General features: G+C 41.6%; 1 protein-coding gene across 10 annotated transcripts in view; it reads left to right on the forward strand.

Moving 5' to 3' along the window:
• LCA5L (lebercilin LCA5 like) overlaps window positions 1–22,371 on the forward strand; it is a 40,067-nt gene that overhangs the window by 12,014 nt on the left and 5,682 nt on the right. For 4 of the 10 annotated variants that reach the window (XM_045084486.1, XM_045084488.1, XM_045084487.1 and 1 more), the window contains 5 exons: window positions 8,705–9,045; window positions 9,321–9,458; window positions 13,091–13,605; window positions 15,675–15,812; window positions 20,465–20,549. In XM_045084486.1, coding sequence (XP_044940421.1) covers window positions 8,715–9,045; window positions 9,321–9,458; window positions 13,091–13,605; window positions 15,675–15,812; window positions 20,465–20,549 — 1,207 coding nt within the window. In that variant the 5' untranslated portion in view covers window positions 8,705–8,714. Of the gene's footprint in view, window positions 1–8,704; window positions 9,046–9,320; window positions 9,470–13,090; window positions 13,606–15,674; window positions 15,813–20,464; window positions 20,550–20,654; window positions 20,886–22,371 lie in introns of those variants that run through there. The other 6 variants (XR_006607931.1, XR_006607929.1, XR_006607930.1 and 3 more) reach the window with 6 other exon arrangements.

A 22,371-nucleotide genomic window follows, 5' to 3' on the forward strand; every position in this document is an offset into this window, starting at 1 on the left:
AAGACTCAATTTTGTCAAGTTATTTGTTCTCTGTGAATTTATCTATCAACTCAACATGATCCCAGTGACAATCCCATTTGACAATCCCAGTTGACAAGCTGATTTTAACATTCCCATGGAAACTCAGAGGACCTGAGTAAAATAGCCAAACAACTTGGAGAACAAAGGACAGAGTTGGAGGACAAATGCTCTCACATTTCAAGATTAATTATAAAGCTGCAGCAACCAGAACAGTGTTGTATTGGTGTAAAGGTAGAGAACTAGAGGAGCAGAGCAGAAGAGAGAGCACAGAAATAGACCCACGTACAGACATCTCAGTTATAAAGATGCAGACGCAGTTCGGTGGGAAAGGGTTGGTCTTTTCAAGAAATGGTGCTAGAACAATTGATATCCTTATTTTAAAAATATGAACTTTCATCAATTTCTGATCCACCATAATTAACTCAAGATGGATCAAAGTAAAGCAAAACTATAAACTTTCTAGGAGAAAATCTTTGTGCCGTCCAGTTATGTAAAAATTTCTTAGCTGTAACACCAGAAGGATCATTCATAAAAAAACAAATTGGCAGTTGGGCTTCATCAAAATTAAAAACATCTTCAGAAACTTTTAAGGAGTGAAAACACAAGCCACAGTTTGGAGAAAGTATTTGCAAATGTACATCTAATTTTTCTACATATAGCTGCCCAGTTTCCCCAGCACCATTTATTTAAATTTATTTAAATGGTGCTGGGGAAACTGGGCAGCTATATGTAGAAGAATGAAACTCGACCATTCTCTTACACCGTACACAAAGATAAACTCAAAATGGATAAAAGATCTCAATGTGAGACAGGAATCCATCAGAATCCTAGAGGAGAATATAGGCAGTAATCTCTTTGATATCAATCACAGCAACTTCTTTCAAGATATGCCTCCAAAGGCAAAGGAAACAAAAGTGAAGATGAACTTTTGGGACTTCATCAAAATCAAAAGCTTTTGCACAGCCAAGGAAACAGTCAAGAAAACAAAGAGGCAACCCACAGAATGGGAGAAGATATTTGCAAATGACAGTACAGAAAAAAGGTTTATATCCAGGATCTATAATGAACTCCTCAAACTCAACACACACAAAACAGACAATCATATCAAAAAATGGGCAGAAGATATGGACAGACACTTCTCCAATAAAGACATGCAAATGGCTATCAGACACATGAAAAAATTTTCATCATCACTAGCCGTCAGGGAGATTCAAATTAAAACTACATTGAGATATCACCTCAACCAGTTAGAATGGCCAAAATTAGCAAGACAGGAAACAACATGTGTTGGAGGGGATGTGGAGAGAGGGGAACCCTCTTACACTGTTGGTGGGAATGCAAGTTGGTGCAGCCTCTTTGGGGAACAGTGTGGAGATTCCTCAAGAAATTAAAAATAGAACTTCCCTATGACCCTGCCATTGCACTCCTGGGTATTTACCCCAAGGATACAGATGTCGTGAAAAGAAGGGCCATCTGTACCCCAATGTTCATAGCAGCAATGGCCATGGTTGCCAAACTGTGGAAAGAACCAAGATGCCCTTCAGCGGACGAATGGATAAGGAAGATGTGGTCCATATACACTATGGAGTATTATGCCTCCATCAGAAAGGATGAATACCCAACTTTTGTAGCAACATGGACGGGACTGGAAGAGATTATGCTGAGTGAAATAAGTCAAGCAGAGAGAGTCAATTATCATATGGTTTCACTTATTTGTGGAGCATAACAAATATCATGGAGGACAAGGGGAGTTAGAGAGGAGAAGGGAGTTGGGGGAAATTGGAAGGGGAGTTGAACCATGAGAGACTATGGACTCTGAAAAACAATCTGAGGGTTTTGAAGGGGTAGGGGGTGGGAGGCTGGGGTACGATGTGGTGGGTATTATAGAGGGCACGGATTGCGTGGAGCACTGGGTGTGGTGCAAAAATAATGAATACTGTTGAAAATAAAAAATAAATTTAAAAAAATGTACATCTAATAAAAGACTTAATGACCAGATTATAAAAGAGCTCTGAAAAGTCAACCATAAGAAAACAAGCAACACAATCGAAAAACAGACAAAAGATTTGAGCAGGCATTCCATCCACCCCCGAAAAAAGGAAGATGTTAGGATGGGAAATAAGCTCATGAAAAGATGTTCAATATTATTTGTCATTTGGGAAATTAAAATGAAAATCACATGGGATATCACTATACAGACCTATTAGGTTTTTAAAAAGAGTGACCATATCAAGTGTCAGCAGCAATGTGGAACAGCAGGAACTCTTAGACACTGCTGATGGGAATGCAAAATGGTACAGCCTCTTTGGAAAACAGTTTGGCAGTTTCTTAAGAAGTTAAACGTACACCTACCTTATGCTCCAGTCGTTCCATTCCAGGGTATTCACCCCAAAGGAAAGAAATCCTATGCCCATATGTAAGACTTGTGTATCAATGTTCATAGCAGTTTTATTTGTAATAGGCAAACAATGAAGAGAGCAGAAAGGTCCATCAGCAGGTGATGAGCAAACAAATTGTGGTAGAAGTCACACAATTGGATAGTACTCAGCACTTAAAAAGAAGAATGAATTCTTGATATACCTAGTAACTTGGATGAATCTCAAAATAATGACGCCAAGTTAAAGAATGCAAACCAAATAGAAGTGCAGACTGTATGATTCCATTCATATAAAACTGTGGGAAATGCAAATGGAAGGGGGCAAAATATAGTCAGTGGTTGTCTGAGGTAAAGGTGGGGAGCAGGGAGCATCAGGGGAGAGGAATGACATGGGGGCCGAGGGAAACTTCTGGAGACAGTGGACGTGTCGACTCTCTGGATGTTGGTGTTCATCTCCCAAGTATATGCATGCGTCTATAATGATCAAATCAGAAACTTCAAATATGTGCAGTTTATCACATGTCATTTGCATACTGTATTTCTATATATGCAATAAAAGAGGTTTAAAAAATTGTATCCAAATGGCTTATGATTTAGTTTTCTTATGAAATATATGCTGTCAGTATGGCAACTATGTTGACCCATTGGATGCATTAAAAATGATCATTTAAGTGTTGGTGAATCACCTAATAAACTCATTCAAGTGCTGGTACCATTGCTACTGAAATGCTTAATATGAAACCATCTGGTCCCGATTTTTTCTTATGATGTGTTTTTGTCCAAGACTACTGTTAATACTAAGAACAGTTATCTTTCTATTTATTATGGCAGGAGGAAGTACATAAGTTTACCTAAAAGCTGATATTAATAACACTGAAATTAATAAGTCCTAGTAAATTCCACATTGTGGCTTCACTAGGTTGGAAACACTCTGTCTCAAAAGAACATAGCACCATGTAAAGCATTTATGACAACTTTTAAGTTTAATAAATTCTAAAACATCTTACAGATATGGATTGAAATCATAGTTTGTGTTTACGTCAGGCCCACAGAGATAATCTCCTGACCTCAGGCCCCTTCACCTGATCAATGCAAAGTCCCTTTTACTACATAAAGTATTTGTGTCTTTTTAATTATGAGGCAGTGTAGATCAATGAACCCAGTAATTAATCTGAGTTACTTAATGTTTTTTATCAGTGAAATAGATTAGGTTATAGGTTATAATAGTGACCAACACTAGACTGACTGTGCCTCGTACCATGTACTATAGGAATGTATTAAAGGGGCACCTGGGTGGCTCAGTTGGTTAGGCATCTGCCTTCAGCTCAGGTCATGGTCCTGGGGTCCTGGGATCAAGCCCCATGTCGGGTTCCCTTCTCCTTGGGGAGCCTGCTTCTCCCTTTCCCTCTGCCTCTGCCTGCTGCACCCCCTGCTTATGTGCTCACTTGCTCTCTCTCTGTCAAATAAATAATCTTAAAAAAAAACTGACATTACATCCACTAGATAATTGGTGACAATAAAGAATTTTCTATCCACCCATCCCACACACACAAAAAAAAGATTTCTCTATAATAAGACCACATTTGCATCTCATGAAAACTATACCTATTGCATTAATGAGCAGGAAATATTAATAGACAATTTTGTTAATATGGCATCTTCTCATTGGGACATTTTTAATTTTATGAGATTATTTTTTCAAGTGTGTTAAAGGAGCTACAGTTCAGTCTCCAAGCCATAGAGACCTTGCAAAATAGAGACTCACAGGAGACTGTGTACAGTGGGACAATTCAGCCATCAATAGAGGCTTATAGTTCTTTCAGATCTAAATGAGGAGGGCAATAATTCTTCAGATGCACCTTCTTTTTTACAGCTAAACCTATAAAGCCTTCCAGTAGAGTACATTTTAATCTAGTAGACTTGTTTTAAGAGTGAGATTGTTTAGAGATATTAAGGCTTATTTGGCTCCAGTGGATTTCCATTAGAATTTTTTCCTTTTTTTTTTTCCTGTGATATCAGTGTTTATTAAACAAAGAGACCAAGATGCCTAGCTCTCTGCTACATCAGACATGGGGCATCAAAACTCATTGTAGCCCTCTGGAAGCATGTGATTCAGAGGGAATATTTTTTTTAATGTAGATGGAGTGCAGTATAAGCACGTCATCAAACCTCAACATTCTAATCCAAAACTGGAAAAAAATACTCCAACCCCCTAACCTTCCATTCATCATCTCCTTGTTCTTGTCATGTCAGATTCTAAGTGAGTTGCACTGATTAATCTGAAAGATTACGGGATGAGTGATAATTTTCAATATAATCTCAGATTTGGGACTCAACACTATAGGTAAAACAAGAAAAGCTGAATAGCGAGTTTTTCCCATAGGCCTGTCACAGGGTTTGAAATAATGGAACATTTTAAGGTTACAGTGATACATAAGTTGGGTCAAATGATGTCCATTTGGGGTCACGTAGCATGGCGTAAGTGAAAAAATTTTCAAGGCCTACAGACCTGGATTCAAAACTCACTTCTCCCAACTCTAGCTCTGTGACCTTGGACAGGTTATTTCTGAGCCTCAGTGCACTCATCTGTAAGATAGGGTTACTAGTACCCAATACACAGGACTGTCCTCATGATGAAGTAATCCACCATATGTAAGCTCTTACCTCTGTGCTGGCATAGAGCCTACCGCAGGGATGGTGGTGGTCATTATTCAAGCATTTACAAACATGGATCATGTGGCAGCACTCTGCTAGGCCTGAAGTTACAACAGGAACAAGACAGCCTCTGTCTTCAGGGAGCTTTCAGTCAAATGGCTTTAGTCAAGTAATTTTTCCCAGTAAAATAGTCAATGGGGAAATAGACTGACTTGTGTTTGCATCTCTTGCATAAAGACACAGGCAGGGTGCTGGAGAGTCCCAGCATTTGTCCCAGAAATACTTGTCCAAGAGGGAACTAGTATTCGTTGATTGCAAACTACATGATGGATACCGTGATGGGTATTTACAAACACTGTTTCATTTCTCCCTATAATAACCCCATGGAATCAGTGCTGTTATCACGTTGTGTAGATGGCCAAGCTCCCTTAACTAATTGACAGACTCGGGTTTGAACCCACGCTGGTATTCCTTCGTATTGTCACCTTGGATTGTCACACTCCCACTCCTGTAGCTATTGAACAATTTGTGACTGTAAATGAAACACAGTCTTGAATTAAGACTGTATCCTATGATACTGGGATGGCTTTCTCAGAGGTGTGTTACAAGGAAGGAGGAGGGAATTTTTATAAGGGTTTAGAAGGGGAAGTCAGCCAAGAACAACTGGTCAAAAATTCTTCTCACAGATGAGCTTCTCGCAGTGATGTGGATTTATCAGGATGGATGGGGGAGGAAGTTCGGAGCTAAAGTCATGAGTCCCTCCCAGGGACACGGACAGGCAAGGCTCTGAGGGCCAAAGGGAACATTTTTGGACCTTTGGAATTTCGTACACCAACATCTTGGTCTCTTCTTAACCATTTACAAATGTTCAAAAGTGAGGATCTTTGCCTGTGCCTCTGTCCCCTGTTACACAGCAGAATGGGTCTGGAAAGATTGATTCTTTGCCTTAGGATGTGCGGTGTTTGCTGCTGTGATACTTAATGAAAAAATTCCTGACCTTGAAGGGGGAAAACATGAACAACTGTTTCACCCGTCTGAGCGTGTCCTCTTCACGTGGTCTGAATCTGTCCCCTTCACGTGGCCTGAGCCTGTCCCCTTCACATGGCCAGGAGAAGATGATGTGAACGCAGGTTGTGGGAAGCAAAAACACTCATGAAAGATTAAGAGCAGTGTTAATGTTAGGAGGCTTATTGGGGCTAAGATTTCTGTAGTGAGGAGATGTTGAACCACCTCCTGTATTCCATGAGACAAGGAGAAAGTTTGAGAGTCAAGCCAAGGCAGAAAGAGGCAGAAACTGATTTACGGGAAAAAACCAAAAAACTCTTAGTAGAGGGCGCCTGGGTGGCTCAGTGGGTTAAAGCCTCTGCCTTCAGCTCAGGTCATGATCTCAGGGTCCTGGGATCGAGCCCCGCATCAGGCTCTCTGCTTCCCCCTCTCTCTGTCTGCCTCTCTGCCTACTTGTGATCTCTCTCTCTGTCAAATAAATAAAATCTTTAAAAAAAAAAAAAAACTCTTAGTAGAGAGGATGTTAGATCCCTGTTGTGAAGGGTCTGATGGCAGCTAATTTCTCTTTTGCTTTCTTGATAAAACAGAAGAATCAAGGATAATAAGTGAAAAGAAAGTAACCCTTATAAAGCCCCTGGGAGCTGAGTTCCTTTGTTTCAAGTGCGTTGATGCAACATCCCCTGGCAGCATTACTGTGCCTTAGTGCAGGGACATTGCAGAGGGACGCGAAGCCATCTGGCGTGTAACCAAAGCCAGCCTTCTGGAGGGCCCACATTTGGGGTCCTTCTTGTTTGATTTCATATTGTCTCCATTTTAAATTCTCACTTCAGATAACTCAGGGCTTGCTTATCAACAGTATCCAAAGTCCGTGTGCAAGGGCGCCAGGCTGCCTCAGTCAGTGGAGCGCGCTACTCTTGATCTCAGGGTTGTGAGTTCGAGCCCCACATTGGGCATAGAGAAATTACTTAACAAAAAAAAAAAAAAAAAAAAAAAGTTTGCGTATGTTGGAATCACTCTTTCTAAATTACCGTGGCTCAGGGCTATGTGAGAAGCTACGTGCAGCGGCTGTCCTGAGCGATCTCAGAGCTGGACTCACTGCACCTCAGAGAGCAGCTTTCCTGTGAAATTCGTGTTCTTGGGAAGTGTGCATTTAACTGTGGGCTGCCGGCTCTCCCAGGGCCCTTCAATCAGAAAGGAAGGAAGAAGTCTTGCTGACCTTGTGGGGCGCATGTGGGAGAGCTTGAGTGAGAGACGCTGTCACCGACCTTTTTTGTCACACAAGTGGCTCAGCTCAGTCAAGTTCAATACTGCTGCCTAAGCTCTAAACCAAGAATTTAAAAATAGAGTGGAAGTAAAATGCAGTAATCTATTTTTCACTGAATGTTAATTAAGCAGGGTGCCAAGAACAAAGGGCCGAAGATTTATTTTAGCCACATGGACCCTGAAACAGTGTGTGAAAGTTGCTTTGGGGAGTAATTCACTGAACTAAAACTTTCATGACCTAAACATTCCTGAAGAACTACTGTGTTTAAATCACCTTGTACAGTACTCAGTTTGAATCAAATCCACCCAAAATAAAAGAGACTCTGTCTAGGTCTTAATTAAATAAAGTTACTCCGCCATGGACTTCGGTTATAAGGACTTTGGACTTTGTGGGATCTTTTGTCTCTGATGAGAAACTAGGATCACTTCATCAAATTTCATTTCCATCTTCAGTTTTTAAACACAATTGTTTGAAGTCTGCTTTACTTTATTCTTACTTAATTCCCAAGAGTTTTTTTCACACTGAATATTTAAGTTTATAATAATTAGACAAACTCAGTTTTGATTTTTCCAAATCCATTATTTATAAAAGTCCAGTCTTTATGTAGCTGCAAATATAGGCAGTTCATTATGAAACAAATGTGAACTTTCCATCGGGTAGGTTGTCTTCAAAAAGCCTCCAATACTTGGATGATTTTTCCATGCAAATCAGCATGTTTTTCTGACTTCCTTCTGTCATCATGTAACATATAATCAGGGAAGTTATTTTCATGTTATAATAGTCTAAATAAAGCACAGAAAGGAATGCAAATTTTTTAAAATTAAAATGTAAAAAAGCCTTATAATTATGGATCAAGTGTACATCCCTGGGACTCACTATTACTCTTATATTTAGAATGAATGTGAGCCCTAGAGAACTACTAGCTTCATCAGTTGTATTCTGTATTATATGTTTAATCTCAAAAGTGTAATTTCATCACTAATAAAAGTGTGTGCATCTCCACAAATAATGTCTGGCTTTCCTCCGTGTTGCACCCACACCTACCAAGTACTGTCATTTTCTTCAAGGCAAAAAAAAAAAAAAAAAGTCAACATTCTTAGAGAACGAGGATGTAATTCAGTAATCCATAAATTGTTGTCATTGTTGTTCTCTGATATGAACTTTATCTTCCACTGCCTGTGAGCATAATCTCACCAAAGTTCAGTCTCATAAATCTTATGCGGAGAAAACATAAAAGCCAAACTGAGATTTTTCCAGAAAATAACTTGAAAGGAATGTATTGTTTCCCTTTCCTAGTCCTCCATTTATAGTTAAGTATAATAAGGCATATGTTCATTTTAATGTCAGTAGCTATAAGTCTAAAAATACTTTTCTTCTGTCAGGTTGTTTACTATGTCTCTGCCTGGTCCAGCAGAAACAGACATAGACCGGCAGCTCCCCGGTGCGGCATTAGGACCCGGTAGGCTGGCCACTGAGTGCGGGGGCAGCCCGGGCGCAGGTGACTGTCCCAGTGGCAGTCCCGGACACGCCTCCGATAGGAGTGTTGACTATAGCAGGTCCCAGTGTTCCTGCCGAAGTTTAAGTTCTCGCTGTGATTACTCAGAAGACTTTCTCTCTGAATGTTCAGAAACTGCTCTTAATCGAAATTATTTAGAGAAACCCGTGATAAAAGAGGAAAAGGACGAGAAGAAAAAGTACGTCTCTAAAATCTCCCAATCTAAAGGTAAGACGCAGTCTTTTCCAAGTAAGACCAAATTTCTGTGTCCAATAACATTTTTATTCAATGCGCTAGTATTTTAAGTAGACCACATTCCGTTTTATTATCCTCCCACATTTGAAATGTGTCTGTATAAGTGAACTTTTATAGAAGGAATTAGGAAATGGAGAAATTAAGAATCCTAACAAGACAGCAGGAAGTTAGGCTGAAAATGTAAAGCCTAGCCCTCTTGCCCATCTCACCCTCCTGGAGCCCACGAGTGAGGCTGGTTCCGTTTTTAGTTAACAGGTGGCCTCGTTACAGACACTTGGATCTCACTGGCTTCTTGCCTTTCATCTCAGCTGAAGAACCAATGTTTGAATTGCCAATGAAATGTAAAAACCTGTTTCAACACCCCAAGAAGATGGGCTTCAAGTGCGGTGAGGCAAAGGTCATCCTTTGAAACCGGGGTGGTTCCAAAGGCTGTTGATAATGTCACTCCCTCGCAGACTGTCCGAGTACTGACACCATCCATTCCTCACTGTCCAAACTGGAAGGAGCCTGGTGATATCCTAACCTCATTCCCTGCCTCCCTGCCTGGACCGTGATGACTCCCTTCCGTTTTAGGCAATCCTGGGCTTATAAATACCCCTAATAGAGAAATAGCTGAAACGCTCTTCCACTGTGACCACCAGAGCTGCCCTCAGTCCACAACTAGAAAAGACGTTCGCCTGTAATGCTAGATGTGGAACACACCTACCGTCACCTTCACCCCGTATCTCCCACCCCCGGCCTCCTGTGACCAGGCGTGCCTAGGACTCCCTGTGCTACTTCTGAATCATCTTCAGGCTCCCTTCTTCTCAGCTGTAGGGTAGGGATTCTTAATCTAAGACCCATGTCTGTGAGTCCCTTGAAAATCTTTGCATTTTTTTGTGTCTATTTACATTTTTAAATTTTTCTAGGGAGAAAGGACCCATGAGCTTCTACCAGATCCTCAAAAAGCTAAAAGCCCCTTTCCCAGAGAGGTGGGAGCCTTATACTCACAGGCAAAGGCCCACAGTAGGACATGAAAGGTCCAGTTCCTTCTCTCACCTAGGACTCTGTCAAAAGAAGTCTGTTTGTGGCATTTGGAAGAGATTATCACAATAGAACCCATATCGTGGGTAGACTCCATGGTTATAATCTCTTATCCACATTTGTAATTTATAAAACTCTGAAAATCAAACATTTTCTATACCCGTGGCACCCAAACTGATTTGGCAACAAAAACCTGATTTGGACTAACATGAGACTGATCTTTATTCATTTCACTTAGTGTGAAGAGTCCTATATTTCACAAAAATATTCTTTGATTAAAGTCTGCTGTCCCCAACCCTACAGGGAGTACTATGGAAAACACTGTACATGCAGCAGAATAATAATAATAATAATAATAATTCAGAAACAGTCTGGCCCCAGGGTTTTATGACAGGGGTCATGGCTCTATACACTACATTTTATATTGATTCTGCACTTTTGTGGGGCTGCATGAAAAGCAGTTAACATTTATAAAACTATTTCTATAGGAACTGAACTGTGGGTTCTAAGTGCCTGATAACTTAACTTCTAAAAATTGTTTCCTCATTTATTCCACAATTATTTATTGAGTGTTTTATGCAAGATACCTGGTCATAAACTGGGGCCCTTCATTAAGAGTAGTTTAATCATTAGGCCAAATCTGCCTCATTGTATGAAATGAGATAGAAATTGTAAGAGATACTTAACCCTAGCAAACAAACTGAGGGTCGCTGGAGGTGGGTGGGGGATGGGTAATGGGGGGACGGGCATTAAGGAGAGCGCCTGACGGAATGAGCACTGGGTGTGTGTGCAACCGACGAGTCACTACATTCTACCCTGCAATTAATAATACACTACACGTTAACTTAAAAACAAAAAAGAAATTGTTAATTTTGTCATTCTTACATGTGTAGGTTAGTGTAATGAGATACAAAATCATTAAGGACTAAACCCTGTTTCAACTTTCCATAACCTTAATTAGTATCCAAATATGCATAATATGTAGTATGAATTTATTCTATATCACTCAAACACAAGTGGTGTATTTACCTTCTGAAGGGGACCAGTCTGGTTCATCCTCCCCCAAACACCCACTAAGGTAGGCAGAAGATGCAATCTCGGGCAGGTTTGGGGGGTGGAGGAGGGTGGGCACCCTTACACAGATGAGATCACCAGAGAAGGGTTCTGGTCCTTCATTCTCATCACTTATGTGCTCCTTGTCCAAGCACACTAAGAGGCTGATACTTCCTGTTTTCAAAGCACCCATACTCCGGATGCACATTTCCTCCTGGGGCCTTGGCCAGTGCTCCCAGGGCCACCAAGATTCGTCCCAGGCAGCCACTCCTTCTGACTCTGCCCTCCCATCATGTGAGTGTAGCATAAGACAGGGACAGAAGTCTCCACTGCCCACAGAACCCACCACCCGTCGTCCTTCTAGTCAGGGAAATCCCTCTCTCCACCAGGTCACACCACCCAAGAGTGTAAAATATTCTAAGCTGGGAGTCAGGCTTCCAAGTAGAACATGAAGGACCTGACACCCCTGTTGTAATCCAGCCCAACCCACATTGCCTGGGTCTGGGGCTCCCCTAGCCAGCACCCAAGGTATTAAATTGCCTGGTGTCCCAGTAGGTGTCCTGGAGTCAGCCCTCCACTTTCCAATTTTCAGTGTACTCAAGAACCTATTCCAAAATACTCAAATATCCAACCAGAGCCCTTACGAAATCATTCCTAGTGGGACGATAGTTGTAAAGCCAGTCCATCAATTATTGGTATGATGCGGATACTATGATCGTTGTCACCGTCTAGTCTGTCATAGTCACGACTGAAATGCTTTATCCCCGAAAGCATCCTGTTTCTGCTGGCTCACTTCCATCGCAGGCAGCACCCCCTTCCCACCACCCATACCAAACATGTTAAGCTGAGTCTCAGATGATGTGTGCACACTTGAGCCAATAGCTTAATGTTCGGACTCCAGTGACATTGGCCACTGAGTGCTTTCTCTCTCCGGGATGAAGACCATGTTTTTCTTAGATCCTAGAATCTAGTTTCAGTCTCTCTCAGAATGTGGATATAATAATACACACGCACACACACACATACACACACAGTGTGCACATATATGTACATAAGCGTCAAATGAATGCACGTGCGTATGGGACCTGGGTTCTCTGTCTCCCCACCCCCTAGCTGTGTGCCCACCGGTAAGTGACTTCACAAAGCATCGGTTTATTCATCTTTAAAAGGGGATAATAACACAGTGACGTTACATATACATTTGACATAGTCAGTGCAGTTATACAAGGTTGGTGCTCAGAAGTTGGGTGTAATATTATTTAGATACATTTTGTTTAAAATAGACTTCTGAATACAAGCCAACTAACTACTTCCTTTTAAGTCCAGTCCAAAGTAATGGGGAAAATTGTCTATGTTGGACTTACTGAGAGATGGACTATCCATACAATTCCTCTAAGCAGCTCAGTGGCTTTCTGGGTTGTTGTTTTTTTTTTTTTAATATATGAGATCATCATATGTAACACTGGATTCTAAGGTTGTTCTCAAATTTCTTTATAACATATTATCAGAAGGGTTATATCAGAAAGTCTACATAAAGCATTTAGTTCGATGCTTAACACACGGTAAACCCTTAGTAAATGATATCTATTATTATGGCTTTTAGTATAGCTTTAATAATGGAAATAAGCATAAGTTTTCCAATCAAAGAAGACCTGGTTTTCAATCCATGCTGTGTGTCTTTGTGGTTATGGAACCTTGGACAAATGACTTACAGTCCTCAGCTGTTAAATAGACTCCTGCTGACCCTGAGTGAGCTATGAGGTATCCTGCATATGAAGTCCCTGCCCTAGAGCATGGCTATTCATTACATGTGTTCTTTCCGCCTCTAGTTTGCCTGTGTACGTGTGCACAGGTGCGGGGGTGGGGGAGGGGGGACACAAACGTGCATATCTGCCTCCGTATGCGTATTACTAGTAACAAACTGGATTGTCTGCTTACACAGGCCAGAAGGAAATCTCAGTTGAAAAAAAGCACATCTGGAATGCACCACATTTACATTCCCAAAACAATATGATTACCCAAAGAAGAGACGCTATGACTCACCGCATACTGTCAGCAAGGCTTCATAAGATTAAAGAGCTAAAAAACGAAGTAGGTGATATCCATCGTAAGTTGGAAGTCACAGTCCTAGAAAACCAGTTCTTGAAACAGCTTCAGCTTAGGCACTTGAAAGCTATAGGGAAATATGAGAATTCACAAAATAATCTACCTCAAATTATGGCAAAACATCAGAATGAAGTAAAAAATTTGAGGCAGCTACTTAGGAAATCCCAGGAAAAGGAAAGAAGTGCATCTTGGAAACTTCGAGAAGCCGACAATGAGCTGCTCAAGACTAAAGACGCCTTGCAGGCCTTGCAGAAGCTTTCTGAAGACAAAAACCTTGCAGAGAGAGAGGAGCTTACTCAAAGACTGTCTGTTCTTACAACAAAAACGGAGGCAAATGACAAAAAAATACAGGTCCGTATTTCAGAGGCCTAGAAATTGTAATGTCCCAAAATGAACATGGAGAGGGTGTATGTGCATCACGCTTATGCCTGTGCAGTGAAGTATTACTAGCTGCTTTGCTGCCAGGCCACACCAGTGATGCTGCCTAAGGAGGGGGTCGGGGCCAGGGGCAAGGGGAGATGTTCCTTCTGTGGTCCAGTGAACTCATTCTGCGGCTGGGCTCGTTTGTCTGGAAATGACCATTCTCTAAGCTTGTTGGTGTGCTGGAAAGGTTATTGGGTTCGTTTGGGTTGGGTTGGGTTGGGTTGGGTTGGGCTGGGTAAAACCTCTGCGATGCTAACCTTCTACTTTAAATTGTTTATTAAAAGCCTACTTTCGTAAAAGCCTGCCCCCCGCATCTCTCCCATCCCTCATATTCCCCGGTCAGTTGTCTTCTCACTACTGCCAACATTGTTGGTATGTTCGAAACAGAAGTGTTTCCCGGATAATGCTCCTGGGAACAGGGAGGGGAAAGGAACCACAATCATTGACATGAATGCATTGATCTTCCTGAAGGCACATGGTCATCAAAGGCTCAGGGACTGCACCATAAGAGATGATTTGGGAGAACACTCCGATTCTACTGAGAATTCTGCCAATGTTATGTTAGTCCTTGGTCTCTATGGACAGGCATAAATTTTTAAAATTTGTTAATACTTTATTATATGATGGTAAGAGACCAATTTTTTTATGAACTTGAAATAAGAACATATCAAGCTCATTTCATGTACTTTCTTATCGGTAATTTCCTCTTTGGTAAAAATCTTCCTCTACTTTTAAAGACAATTTTCTCCCATAAAATGAGCAGCCTCATTTTCAGTCATGTAATTTATAATCCAAAGTTCTATTATTTGACCTTCTAAGTAATATTGGACCCATCTTAGCATGTGTCTGTCAGGGAAAAATAAATGTATTTTTATCTCATCTACATATTTTGACATATATATGTTAAGTAGTTCATGTTTTATGTCTGTAACCAAAATCAAAAAGAATTCAAGAACTATCTTCTTATCAGATGCACTTGGTCATATGGGAAATTTTGTTGGGTTGTAGGGCATTTGATGGTTGGAGAAAATGCTTATGAGCCACAACATGTAGTATTTTTTTTTAATGTTAATAGTTTGGGGACTGGAATTTTTAGGATTATTTCATCCTTCTAGCTTACCATATTGCCCACTTTTCTTTAATGAGAAAGTATTAATACTATAATGGGGGAAAAAAGAAAGAAAAGGCCTTTGGGCCAAGCCTTTGTCAAAGTCCAGACCAAAGAGTGCTGTGAAGTGTGTAAACCTGGTGATTCACAGACCTGTACCCCTGGGGATAAAAATATATGTTTATAAAAAATTAAAAACTAAAAAAAAAAAAAAAAAAAAAAAAAAAAAAAGTCCAGACCAAAGAGTTCTGCAATAAAATTATTGTGCTGGAGAGGATGGAGAGGAGGTGCTCACAGACCTGTGAGCCCTGAGTGCCGATGGCCGTGGTGCCGGCAGAGATCTGGTCTTAGAATTCCTTCCTCCTTGAGGGGTTGGGGTGGTCTCTGCAGGAGCTTCCAGGGTCAGTCAGCTGAGACTCGAGCCCTTACGCCTGCCCTCCAGCAGCTGAGGCTTGACAGAGCTCCTGAGTTCACCTGCCACACTAGCAGATCTCCTCCATGTGAGCCCAGCCACTTGGGTTGAGTTTTAAAGATGGCATTGGTTTGGCTCCATAGCTCAGGGGTTAGAGCACTGGTCTTGTAAAGATGGCATTGGTTATATTTATTTGTTTTCAAGAAATGTTCAAAGGTCGTTTGTATTTTTAAATCAAATTCCAGAGTGTAAAAAAACATTAGGTTCAAAATATATTGATTCTCTAGAACTGGGATCTAGGGTTTTTTGGCTTTTGTGTCTGTGTGTGTAGTTACATTTAGTTCTAATATATGGCATGCACTAAAATTGTTAAAAATTCACACTTCTCAATAATGCAATTACTGCCATTACAATTGAAGTTTTTTTTAAACAATACTACATTGGTGACAGAAGAGTTGAAATATATACTGTTTTCAGAGCTTGGAAAAACAACTGAGGTTGAACAATAGAGCTTTTAATCGGCAGCTGGCCATTGAGACCCGGAAGACGGTAGCAGCTCAAGTAGCTACAAAGACCCTGCAAATGGAAGTAAAACGCCTTCAACAAAAACTTAAGGTACTTCTTTTAAAACAAAATATAACAAAATTTGTGAAATTTTGCTTCCCAAAAATATCAGAACTATTCTTTAAATCATTTAACTTCAAGAAGCTAAAAAAAAAAAAAATCTATTTCTCAAATTAGCTTTTTGTCCCTACAATCATACGAACAGATAGAAGATCTGAAATTACTCGGATGAGTTCCCAGCCTGGTGAATGCGTGCAGGAGGGAGAAAAATTAAATCTCTCAGCGATTCCTCAACAAAACCCTATTAACATTCTCCTTCCATCCCATGAATTAATATTATTTTGTTTTGCTATCATTTTAATGGAAGCCAAACTAAGTTTTTTTTTTAATTACCTTTCATGATTAAAATAGGGTGAGTAATTGTAGTGGCCCACAGATTTATTTTAAAGTCTCTCTTGGAAATGTTTGCAAACCAGTTCTGTTTCATCTGGAAAAATGACATTACCTTTTATGATTCATGGTCATCCCTGGTCATGACCCCCTTGGGAATAGAAGGAATAGAAATAGAAATAGAAGGAATAGAAACTTTAAAGATGTTTTAAGTGTCCTGACTGCCTCGGTCACTATGGCTGCATAACATACTACTCCACAATTCAGTGGTGTAAGAAATGAGAATATTAATTCTGTTCACGAATCCACAGTCTGGGCAGGGCTTGCTGGAACCAGCTCACCTCTGCCACTCTTGGCATCAGGTAAGGTGGTTCAAAGATGGGCGCTGGAATTCTCGGAAGTCTCACACATGTGTGTGCAGTTGGTGCCGACTGACAGCTGAGATCATGCCTGGGGTGTCAGCCAGAACCACCCACATGTGGTGTGGCTTCCTCACAACACGGCAGCTAGGCTCCAAGGAGAAGAGTGGAGAGATACAGACAGAGAACCAGTCACATAGCATCTCTTCCACCACATTCCCTTTGTCAAGGCAGTACAAGAGGAGGAGCAATGGCTTCTTGATGGGGAGTCACCAGGTTCTGGGAGAGTATGGGACCAGAAATGGGATCAGAAATATTGCTGAACCAATTTTAGAAAAATGCAGTCTGCCATATTAACGTAAATCATTAATACCTGAGTTTGGGAGAGCATGGTCCCAAAGTTCAAAATTTCTGTTTCTGTACTTTGAAACTCATTTTCTTCTCTTTTCCTTTTTTTTTTTTTTTTAAGATTTTATTTATTTTGGGGCAGGAGAGAGAGAGGGAGATGGCGAGCATGATCGGGGCAGTGGGGCAGAGGGAGTAGCAGACTCCCTGCCAAGCAGGGAGCCCAATGTGGGACTCGATCCCAGGACTCTGGGATCATGACCTGAGCTGAAGGCAGACGCTTAACCAACTGAGCCACGCAGGTGCCCAGAAATTCATTTTCCAAGTCATCCAGCAACAATTCTAGACTCTGTTCCATTTCTAAAAGTAAGGAGATAGAATGTCAGTCTTCCACTCCCAAATGAGGTACTACACCTCCACCCTACATCCAGGCTACAAGCTCACCCCTATCAGTGTGGCATTGTCTATTAAGATAGTTTCCTGGGGCACCTGGGTGGCTCAGTCGGTTGAGCAGCTGCCTTCGGCTCAGGTGGTGATACCCAGGTCCTGGGATCAAACCCCACATCGGGCTCCCTGCTTAGCGGAGCCTGCTTCTCCCTCTCCTACTTGTGCTCTCTCTCAATCTGTCAAATAAAGAAATAAAATTTTTAAAAAACTATATTTCCTATCTTTTGGAAGCCATCTATCCTGATCTTAATATGGTTCTCCACCATGACCCAACTTCCCATTGAACTCTAACCTGATCGCCTATGAGCTTGTGAGTAGTCTTTCCTATAAATATTCCCCAAACATTCCATGAGCATTCCTAAATGTGGATTTTCCTTCTTATTGCCTCGCTTGATTAACTGATTGACCTCAACTACACAGGTATCTTGGATTGCGTTCTGAACCTGTTGTCTTTGATTTTGAGTCTGTGGAGGGCACCCCAGGCTTGAACATTTGTTCCAAGCCTGTGGGAAGACTGTCCTTCCCATGACTTCCTTTTGCCCCCAGCCAGCCCTGCACCAGCCACCTGTCAGTCAGCCGTTCTTACCCGCCTTCTTCCTGCTCTCTGCTGCTGAAGCACATACTCTGCCTTTCAAGGAGCCGGACCAAATCAAAAGAAATAACTGAATTTTCCAGATGATCAATGCTTGTCCCTCTGATCATTAAAAGCTTTCTTGTCTTAGCCAGTAGGGGTTAAAAAAAAAGAAAAGAAAAGAAAGAAATCTAAGATTTCTACATAATATCCTTCTTAAACATAATATCCAGAATAAACTTGATCAATTTTTCATGGTAACAAACTGTCCCCATCACTGTTCTTTCTTGCTAAACGCACTAGCACAATGAGAAAGAAAGAAAAAGAGAAACATACTGTAACCCTTTTGCTCCCAGAAACCTTTACTTCCTTACGAGCCCCATTCCCACAAGTAGGAGGTGAAAACAGGGACAGATACGGAGATTAAACAGAAGCTTGTCTCAGTCTGTTCCATTTAAAACCGGTCCTAGTATAGGTTGTCTCTGAGGCTTGCAGCAGCTTTCCCCAACCCCATCTCCCATTTCTCAGTGGAGATAGCATCTATGCGGAGCGGTGCACACTTTCTGTTGGTAAAAGGAGAAAGAGGCCCCTGACCCTCTGGGACCTCTATACCTAGTTCTACTGAGAACTGACTAGTCTTAACTAGCCAAGCCCACAGGATCTGTCTGGTGTCTACTGAATATGGCTGGTGAAACTCACAGCCTCTTCCCTGTGGATCAAATCTTGGTGATCTTCATTTGTTGTCTGTTGATGCCAATGCCTTGAGAGCCATCTGCCGTCTGATCCTTGGCTAGAGCATCGATCCTAAAGTATGTGCTGTGGGATCACCTGGGTTGGTAATCTTGAGGACTGGGGAACCAGTTTCCTAGCTCTCCACGCAGCTCCCCTCTGTGGGGTCCCACTCCTTGTGGAAGTGAGGGAACCACTATCTTCGGCCCTTTGCCTGGACATTGCATTTTGCCTTTTCCACTTACCACTTGGCAATGCCATGTTACCCTAACTCCACGCTAACCTGGGGGCCTGATGAAGAAGTTTGAATTGCCTGGGCCATACCAAGGTCTCCTGTGCTGAGAGTTTCCCAAACCTCAGAGTTGTTTCTTCACCCCCTTAATATTTCCGAGGGGCACAAGGAGACCAGAACCCCATCCAATCTCTCTCTCTCTCTCTCTCTCTCTCTCCCTCTCTCCCTCCCTCTCTGCCATCTCTACCCCAACCCTCCCCTCGGCCTCTTCCTCCAGGCTTTCCTGTCTAGTCATGCAGTAGAAGACACCCTTCACTCAGATCCTCCTTTGATTGTGGTTTCGAATAAACTTGGTGGTCTTGAGTCTAACGGGCTTGCCTCTTGATGCATGTGTAAGAAGAGCATTTGTGTTTGGTGCTTAATGAAACCTCCCGGTTTTCTTTCCCTCAACAAGCCAGGATTTCACACCTTTTGTTTTGCCAAGACTTTAAGAAGTCAATACTTTTGGGGCACCTGGGTGGCTCAGTCGGCTGATTGTCCGACTCTTGGTTTTGGCTCAGGTCGTGATCTCAGGGTCATGAACAGAGAGTCTGCGTGGGATTCTCTCTCCTTCTGCCCCTCCTGCTTGTGCTTATGCTTGCTCACACACTCTTTAAAATAAAAAAAAAAAAAAAATCCTTAAAAAATAAAAATAAAAAAATAAAAAGTCAATATTGAGATTTAAAGCTGAACAATAATGCCTTTGTTCTGGGTTTTACCCGCCTGCACGTACTGTCTAAATGCAGACCTGTCTAGTAGAACTTCCTGTGATGGTGGGAATGTTCTGCCTGCCCCACCAAACTGTGTGGTCACTAGCCACAAGCAGCTACTGAGCACTGGAAACATGAGTAATGTGACAGAGGACCGAACTGTTCATTTCATTTTAATTAGTTTAGATCACAACATGGCTAGTGGCTGTATTGGACCATGAGAAAAAAACCAGCAAACTTCACAGCACAGACCCCGGGGACAGAAAAAGTACAGTGAAAGAAGCTGCCTGGGGAGAGGGTGGTGGGGTTATACACACTGGGGAGGGTCTGTGCTATGGTGAATGCTGTGACGTGTGTAAACCTGATGATTCACAGACCTGTACCTCTGGGGCTAATAATACATTATATGTTAATTTAAAATTTTAATTTAAAAAAAAAGAAAAAGAAGCTGGCTCACAAAGCCCTCAGCAATATTGTCTCCGTCACAAAATTTGTTGCTGTTAAGAAGTACTTTTGGGGGGTGCCTGGATGGCTCAGATGGTTAAGTGTCTACCTTTGGCTCAGGTCATGACCTCCAGGTCCTGGGATTGAGCCCTATGTCAGGCTCCCTGCTCAAGGAAATTCTGCTTCTCCCTCTTCCTCTGCTTCTCCGATCTGCTGGTGCTCTTGCTCTTTCTCAAATGAATTAACAAAATCTTAAAAAAAAAAAATACTTTTTGGTGTCAGGAATGATATAGAATGTTATGGCTGATTTCTGTTTCTGCTAGCATCTGCAGATTTTATTCAAAGAATACTGAGTCCACTAAAATTGTTTTATAGAAGAAATCAAGGCTGATAATAGCAAACATTTATAGAAAATTTGGTATTGTGGTTCTCTTCAGGAGAAGGATCGAGAGCTTGAAATTAGAAACATCTATACTAGTCGGATACTTAAAAATTTACATGACAAAGAAGATTATCCAAAAGGTACATTTTAATTACTTTTGGTCCAAATCTATTTTTAAGGATGTAGTTGTATTTTTCTACTTTATATCATGCCAATAATGGATATTTTAAAAATTGTCTTACTAGGTATTGAAACATGTTGTGATTCTAGAAGAATAATGAGCTGTGGGACATGGTGGAACCAGTAGGCGGGCAAAGACACGCTCCCCTGCCCCTCCAGCCTCTGCCAAGTGCCCACGTGTCCTCACTGCAGGCGGGCCAGGAGCCCCACTTTCCAGCTGGGAGCAAAATGTCTGCCAGACAGTGAACTGAGCACATCTGTTGGCCAGTGTGTGGGTTTTTTAAATCATCATTTAGGTACAATTTGCCTAAGTAAAATGCACCCATTTCCAGTGTGCATTTCGGCAGGTTTTGACAAAAGCTGCTATGCGTGTGACCGGCAGCCCGGTCAGTATAGAATCTCCCCGTCCTCCTGAGGCAAACACTGATTTCCTGTCAGAGCAGCTTCCTTCGCCCCCTCTGGAACTTCCTGAGTGGAGTCACAGCAGGTGCTCTTCTGTGTCGGCTTCTTCTGGTCAGACTAATGCTTTTGAGACTCACCCGTGTTGCTGCTGCCATCACTCGTTGGTACCTTTTCATTGCTGAGTAGTATTTTCCCTTCAAGACGGGTCATACTTATCCAGCCCTCCCCCAAGATCTAACAGCATAAGACTCATCAAAAGAGCTACGATAGGAACACTCAGCCCTGGTTTGGTAGAAAAAGCCACTCTGTGCTTACTTGGTTTTTGTTGCTGGGTTGTTGGTTTTTTAACTGAAATTCAATTAATTAACAGATGGTATATTATTAGTTTCCGAGGTAGAGTTCAGTGATTCATTAGTCTTATAGAACACCCAGTGCTCATTATCCCACACGCCCTCCTTAATGCCCATCACCCACTTACCCCTTCCCCCCACACCCTCATCCCCTCCAGCAACCCTCGGTTGGTTTCTTATGATTAAGAGTATCTTGTGATTTTTCTCCCTCTCTGATTTCATCTTGTTTTATCTTTCTTTCTCCTCCCCTATGATCCTCTGTCTTGTTTCTTAAATTCCACGAGTGAGATAGAATTGTCTTTCTCTGATTGACTTACTTCACTTAGTATAATCCCCTCTAGTTCCATCCATGTCGTTGTCGTTCTTTTGATGGCTGAGTAGTATTCCATTGTGTATAAATACGTCTTTATCCATTTATCTGTTGATGGAAATCTGGTCTTTTTTCATAGTTTGGCTATTGTGGACATGGCTGCTATAAACATTCGGGTGCACGTGCCCCTTCGGATCACTACATTAGTGTCTTTGGAATAAATACCCAGTAGTGCGATTGCTGGGTCATAGGGTAGCTCTATTTTCAACTTTTTGAGGAACCTGCACGCTGTTTTCCAGAGTGGCTGCACCAACTTGCATTCCCACCAACAGTGTAGGAGGGTCCCCCTTTCTCCACATCCTCGACAACAGCTGTCATTTCCTGACTTGTTAATTGTAGCCGTTCTGACTGATGTGAGGTAGGATCTCACTGTGGTTTTGACTTGTATTTCCCTGGTGCCAAGTGATGTGGAGCATTTTTTCATGTGTCTATTGGCCATTTGGATGTCTTCTTTGAAGAAATGTCTGTTTTTTGTCTTCTGCCCATTTCTTTTTTTTTTTTTTTTTAACATATAATGTAGTATTAGCCCCAGGGGTACAGGTCTGTGAATCATCAGTTCTGCCCATTTCTTGATTGAATTATTTGTTCTTTGGGTATTAAGTTTGGTAAGTTCTGTATAGATTTTAGATACTAGCCTTTTTCTGATAAGACATTTGCAAA

The sequence above is a fragment of the Mustela putorius genome, unplaced genomic scaffold (genome assembly GCF_011764305.1).
Source record: "Mustela putorius furo isolate JIRA1106 unplaced genomic scaffold, ASM1176430v1.1 tig00000765_pilon_pilon_pilon, whole genome shotgun sequence".
In the NCBI taxonomy this organism is placed as follows: Eukaryota; Metazoa; Chordata; class Mammalia; order Carnivora; family Mustelidae; genus Mustela; species Mustela putorius.